This window comes from Anarrhichthys ocellatus, unplaced genomic scaffold (genome assembly GCF_004355925.1).
Source record: "Anarrhichthys ocellatus isolate YVR2014 unplaced genomic scaffold, GSC_Weel_1.0 scaffold3, whole genome shotgun sequence".
NCBI lineage: Eukaryota > Metazoa > Chordata > Actinopteri > Perciformes > Anarhichadidae > Anarrhichthys > Anarrhichthys ocellatus.
This window is the reverse complement of record NW_022280033.1, coordinates 781,980-789,130: the sequence shown is the minus strand read 5'-3', so window position 1 is coordinate 789,130 and position 7,151 is coordinate 781,980. Positions and strand designations below refer to the sequence as shown.

General features: G+C 42.9%; 1 protein-coding gene across 3 annotated transcripts in view; it reads left to right on the top strand.

The window, feature by feature from the left end:
- The first annotated feature begins 121 nt into the window (after positions 1-121).
- LOC116401028 (contactin-associated protein-like 4) overlaps positions 122-7,151 on the top strand; it is a 65,283-nt gene continuing 58,253 nt past the window's right edge. For all 3 annotated transcript variants that reach the window (XM_031879228.1, XM_031879217.1, XM_031879208.1), the window contains exon 1: positions 122-408. In XM_031879228.1, coding sequence (XP_031735088.1) covers positions 324-408 — 85 coding nt within the window. In that variant the 5' untranslated portion in view covers positions 122-323. The remainder of the gene's footprint in view (positions 409-7,151) is intronic.

Below are 7,151 nucleotides of genomic sequence, written 5' to 3'. Positions count from 1 at the left end.
CTCTCTCTCTCTCTCTCTCTCTCTCTCTCTCTCTCTCTCTCTCTCTCTCTCTCTCTCTCTCTCTCCTAGAGTCTCTCTCCTCACTCCCTTCCTTCCCTCTCACTCTGCAGAGTGCCGCTGAACAGAAAGTAGCCTCTGCTGTCATTGCCGTGGAGCTGGGCGGATGCTGGTGAGCGCTGCGGACACAGAAGTGCAACATTCAAGCAGGGATCCGGAAAGTGTGAGAGTGTGGAGGAGGAGTGGAGTAAAGAGGAGAGGAGAGGCAGGTCGTCTCCCTCCTTCACCCGGCTGGGCTCATTTCTGCAGCATCCTCCCGCTTCACCATGGATCTCTGGAGTAAAAAAGTCTGGGGGATTATCACGCAGGTCACCCTGATACTTCTCAGCTCGTACGGGGCAACAAAAGGAGGTGAGTACAGTGAGATTTCTTTTTATCTCGGGCGACAGTAGAGGTGGGGTTGTGGATCTGCTGCTGATCAGTTTTCAGTCATCTCAAATGTTTGAAAGTGTTTCTCCAAGTGAAGGAGTAACAGATATCATGCAGGTATTTACCATCTCTTTTTTTTTTCTTTGTGCATGTTGTAAATCAACTAATGTAAATGAGCCACTTTCCTCTCACTCACACATATTAAACAGTTGCCCTTGAGCAAGGCACTCGTGCCTCACCTGCTCCAGTGGAGCTGCACGGGCTGCAGAAAGTCCACGGTTGAACCTTGAAGTATGACTGCCTGAATATGAAGCGGGGCATATTTCTTATTACTCCTTATTGGAGTAAATAAATATTTATGATTTCGGGGGTTCGGTGCTGATGTTAAAAATCTAAATGTAATCAGGGTTGTTCATAGAGATGGAAATGAGCAGCAGGAGGAGAAGCATCCGGTTTACTGATTTTTCATCTTTGTCTCTGTCAACTGGATATTTCTTCTAATTGTCTTTATGTGGATGTTTCATAAGCCGTCAGGAAACCTGTTTGTTTTGCATTTATATTATATAAAGAATTTAAATGTAAAACAAACAGGTTGCAAGCTGCATGTGTACAATCTGAGGTACCGTTTCATTGGTAAGTTGCCATTCTGAAAAAAAGACAAACAATCCCAAAAAGCGCACAACATAATTTATGGTCCGTCGGGGATCCTGATCGTGTTGATGGAAATGTCAACAGAGGGATCGTTTTACACAGGAGCTGTTTGCTGGTACATGATGGACATGTCTGCTAACGCGACCTCATCAAGCGAGTGTCAAAGGGTCAATGTTTATCTGATGCTGTATTAGAATGTATTCGGAGTCAACTAGCCTGGGCAAATATGAGTTATTAAACATCTCAGGAAATAATGCCACTAAGGGATTGAGTGTGGGCGGAGTAGGGACAGACATACGAATGTTAGATATTACCACGTCAGGTTTAAATCCCCCTCGGACGGACAACAGCTGCTGGAGAGGGACATTATGGGCAATGAAAGAGTAACATAAAGGAGATTAAGAGCCACGAGGGAAACGGTTTGGACTCAGCAGAGTGCCGATCAGAAAACCAAGAGAAGAAAACGCGTCCGTCTCTCTCAAAATCAATACAGCTTGAAACCATTTTTTGTCCTCTCAGAGAGCAAACATACAGTACATCATCATCCACTTCATAATCTCTGATGCCCAGACCTCTCTCCCTGGTTTATTTGACTTTGTGTTAGTGCTGAAGCACCGCCACGGGCAAGGTCTGACTCCAGCTATTTATCAGAGTGAACAAAGGAGGTAAAAACCGGCATGAGAGGGCCGATGTTTCTGTTTTTTTTTTGCAGCACAGGAGCATGGCTCGGTGACCCTGAGCTCTGGAGCAGCAGTGGACTTATTTAGAGAAGGCCGTGGGTGGAGTGGCTGGAGAGAGCACTCTGTCTCCTGATGTCAGTCTCTCGTGAGCAGCCCTGTTTTCTTCAGTAAGAAACAAAAACCACCAATGCTGCTAAACCATTTAAACACTTTTAGTTTAAAACGGACAAACATGCTGCAACATGGCAACAAGATTCTTTGGAGAATATGTAAATCCGAGGGTGTATTCAGTTTAGTAACCTACATTTTGCAAAATCCGTAGGCCTACCTTAAAAATGACCCTTCGCTAAGTCCCGCCCCTTGTACACAGACTCGGTCCGGCTCTGCTCTATAGACTCTCATACAATAGATTCAGATGTTCTTCAGAAGTTTATTTTAAAACACTGTTTGCATGTCAAGTGTTGCTGGCTTTCGTAGGAAAACGCACGAAAAAGGATGCACTTTCCCTAAGATATCATACAAACCGTTGTATTAGGTTGTAACCAGAGGTAAGAAGGAGATATATATGTTTCTAAAACATTATGTTTCTACTTAAAAACCTGTGGAGCTAACATCAGCAGAGTGTGTTTTACATCATTAACTAGCGTTAGCACTGCTATGCTATACAGCTGCTTCGGCTTTTTAATGATTGTAACAGAGAATAAAGACCGACAGCTTCACAGGAACAGTGTGTTTCCTTCATTGTCTTCTGTCTCGATCTCCAGGTGAAGTGGTTCACTTTGACATGTGATCTGTAGACTTCAGCTTCTCTCTTTATCTTTTTAACATGTTTTCCCAGCGGGATCAGTTTGACATCCTGGATATTTCCTTGAAATGCATATCATATGCATACCTTCTGTCTGACTCTCTGAAATCACCTTTTTGTTTTTCCAAAGAATTAGAAAATATGTCTTCTGGGAGTGCAGTTCGTGACAGTGTGGACTCCACGGTGATGTAGCTCTGACAGCTGACAGACTAGGAAGCAGCGGGGGGCGGGGCTTAGCAAACGGTCAATTTATTTTATTACCCATGAAGGAAGTTTTGGACACTGTGGGTGTCTGACTTTAATGCAGGAGACTGGAGTTGGTGTCTCATCACAGACAAGTTCTAACCTTTGTATTAATCACAACCATCCTTCACTGACCTTAACCGTTATGTCGTTGCCATGGACACAGATTCTGCAGGATGCAATGATTTGGAAAAAACACGATTTAAAGTAATTTTAGCTTTGTACATCGATGATTCGTACAAACTTACATCGTGATATTGTGGTGCCACGTACAGGTGGAATGTCATCTCCTGTTATAGGATGATGCAGAAGATTAATTACATGACATATATATATATATATATATATATATATATATATATATATATATATATATATATACATACATATTTATATATATATATAACACACACATTCTGGCAATTCTACTTCACATATTAGAGCCCTATGGTGTAGATTAGATGCAGTTTTTAGAAAGAGGTCATATTTTTGCAAAAATTTTGTAATTATCTCTGAATAAAAAATGAGCCTTTGCCGATAACCACATTACAGACGACTACACCAGATAATTAGAGCCGGCATTCAACAGACATTTGGCGAGGAGGTCATTTATCATAAAGCAAAGTCATGCAAGATGTACAATGCAGGTGTGGAGAGCGGATGGGGATTGGGTGCATCCGGCAATTTGAATTTGTGTTTCAAAGCCAGAACTTTCAGCACTTGGCAAAAGCAATTGAAAAGAGATGAATGTTGATCCATAGCACTTACTGTGAAACAGAAAAGCCTCACATATACTCTACCTTCAGAAGATGTTTCTCTGCAACAGCCCCAGACTTAGAGAGCGGTAGTCAGAGAGCTAAGAGGCTAATTGGATGTGGATGGGAATGTCTGTGACCTCTCACTGCAGGTCTGAAGTAAAAACAGTTTCTGCAACTTATTTATTGAAACCTTTTCCTGCAGACATGCGTTGCCTAGCAATATGACACAGAACTAAAAGAAGCAGTTCGATTTATTTATTCATCAGCAACAGCAGAGCTAATGTAAAAAGCGGGTCTCTAAGTTAAATGCATGACACAAACAGAGCTGATATTTCCTTTCTAGTGAGATGTGAGTGATGTCGTCATCGTGACGCCTTGGCTACGGCAGTCGCCATGTTTGCTTTTTGCAACCAGCGAAGGGAAGTGACCATATCTGGACTGAGGAGGAGTGACGTAGAGACGGCGTATACGTCTCTGGTAGAGACCTGTCAATCACAGTAGCCCCGCCCTAAAGCATCCCCTGCTTTAGGGTCTGTTTGACTCTAAATGGACCATAAGTTACTAAATGAACATGGTAAATGAGCGTGGTATTTGATGAGTTGGGAGTGAGCCTGAGTTGTGTGCGTGGTTTTGCACCTACTCTTCAAAGGTGTAAAATTTTCAACGCAAAATTGGCCCACAAACAGAACCAAGCAGTTCCAGGTGACCACTTATCTCCTCCAATTATCTGCACAATGCTCCCTCGAATGCATGAGCAATAAGGAGAAGCACTCCTCACTGCTGACACACAGAGAGGGTTTTCTGATGAGGACAGGCTGCTGCGTCCGATGGAGGAAATTCACACATGACACTCAAAAAAAGAAGCAGATACTTTTCGTTCCGTCTCTCCAGTGTGGCTGCACGAGTCCTCCGTGGCATTTGTTTTTAATCTCGTGTCTCAGCTGATTTGGAGTCAGTGGAGTGTCTGTTCTAATCGCAGCCCTAATGTCAGATAACACCGCTGCACTCCGAACCTGTGCGTCAGCGCACATGTATCCGTGCGCTCCAGGTTTGTGCATGTTTGTGTGTGCATCCGGAGATAAGAAGCAAACGGACACGCGTGAACATGATGAAAGGTGTGAGAGGGAATGCTAAGCAGCGCTGCCGTTGTGTGTGTGTGTGTGTGTGTGTGCGCGCGCACGTGTACGTGTTGTGTTCAGATAAGGAATGACTTACCAGTCTCCAAGGAGAGAAGTTCTCAAGTTTAAACTAATGTGTCAGTTGGTGCTGTCCCAAAGCTGTGTGCTGATGACGGATGCTGAGCTGTCAATATTGGTGTGTTTGGTAATTCAGCACGAGACTACATGATAGTTAAAAGTATTGTTTCCTTTAATTTTGCTGCCCAGCTGCCAAGGAATTAGTTTTTGGTATTGAACGTTTCTTCAAACCACAGATGTGTTGAATGTGGAAGTTTTTGCAAGTGATGTATTAAAACCAGCGACTGTCATTGACAGTGGGTCAAACACTGTTTTGTGTGCCCCGTCAAAATCCAAAGTGAATGTTGACTTAATGCTTGTTACGTAATGTTGTTACCCCTGTTATGTAATATTACGTTGCGTAACGTAAGACAGTCCGCTAAGGGCAGTTGTAGGTACATTAATCTTAAACCATGAGATCTTATTGTGGTTTTGAGTTAATTTTTTTATCTGTAATGTCTCGTATTTTGTCTGGACCCTGAGTTTTTATTACGTTATCTCTGCTGTGAGTGACATTTCTTGTTTGAACATAAACAATGATCTTTTTTCAAACGTTAGGAGTTTTGTTGCCTAAACCTGACCAATCGTTTCACAACGATTACCATGTGGCAAAGTACGTTTCTGCAAGCCTGGCACCAGGCTGAAATGAAATGTGTTAATTAATCAAATCTCTGGCTCAGGGGTTTGCTGAGTGACCGGGCTGCATAAACACATTGCTGTCACCTGCTGAGACGTATCACCGGAACCAACAATATTTGATTCTTTGAATAGGAATGATACGACCATTTTTACTTCACCAGAAAACTCATAATGACACGTTGGAAAAACACGTGTTTAAAATCAGGATAAAGGTTAGAGTCCATGTATGGCGGCTAAAACCTCACGGTCAAAGTGCACATCGATCCCATGCATGCAAACTACAAATGATGCATTGATGAACGTCATTTTGGGGCCTGGTCAGGACCACCTAGACAGAAAACACAGAGGGAGCTCATAACTTATTTGCGAGAGTAGAGTAGAGAAATCCAGACTCCAGCTCATTTCAGACGGAGACTATGAGGGAATATTGGATAATAAAAGTGCTTTTAGGGCCAATCATCTTGACTCTTCCCCTCTCTGATGGTGTCTGTCTGCACACTGAACTATCAGGGCTTTTAGTTTGACTCCCTTCAGAAGACGGTATTTGCTGCTATCCACACCGGTTATACCATCCCAAAAAGAAATCCATCCCCGTCATCGTGAGGTTTAATTTGTTTTGGTTCATGCTTGCTGTGCTTGATTTGAGTTGAGTGTTTTCATGTCCTGCTCTGCTTCCTGACAATCAGCCCACACAGAAAGAAACGGAGCTCTCAGCTGGATAAATGCCAACATTGTTTAAAATCCGATATTTCGTAAGGTAGGTAGTACTTTGGAAAGAAGCTGATTTAACATAGTTTACTGTGGTCCAGGGCCTTCCCCAGTGGTCCTCATCTCTCTAGACGCACACAAAGCATTTGACCACATTGAATTTGAATACTTATTCACAGCTCTTGGGCAATTTGGCTTCAGCCCGCGGCTTTATCTCTTAAATAAAAGCCCTTTCTCTGCTCAACAAGCAGCAGTTCACACTAATGACATCGTTTCACAATACTAATCTTTCTTTAAAGAGTTGAACAAACACAGAAACGAGTTTGTGTAAAATTACCCAGCTTTGTAAGACATTTTTAGAAAAGTGCAAGTCATAGGAGGGTCTTGCATTACCAAACTTTCTTCATTATCACTGTGCTGCTAATATCCATAAAATGGCATTCTGGATGTCCCTCGCCTCCCTGTTATGTGCTTCACTGCCGCTGAGTAGAAAATATCACTCAAACAATCCCTTACGATCAGGTTGCAGATACATTTTACTTTTAAACTAACTATCTCGTCCATCCCCACAGTCGGCAATCCTGCTTTCACGACTCTGTCTTCCACCTCTGGCTTCAGAAGGTACTAAAATGCATTGCTGACCTTTTTCCACAAAGGGGTATTTTCATACTTTGAACATCTTTTTACAGAGTATGACATCCCAAGAAACAATTTTTTCGTCCAGAAAACACCCACCTGGTGGTTTGATGGAGGATAATGGCTCTAACATGATTCAAACGTATCTCTAGCCCCTCTCTTATTAATCTGAAGTGTGCCTGGGAAGAGGAATTTGGGATGGAACTGATGAGACCTGGTGGTCTGCAACTGAGAGAGCACACAAATCCTAAATCTGTGTGAGACATGGACTTCAATTTAAAGTGTTCCGGAGTCTGCACCTCTCGCAAACTCACCAGGTTTTATCCGGAGGCAGATCCCACCTGTCTGAGGTATCATGGTGCCCCCCCCA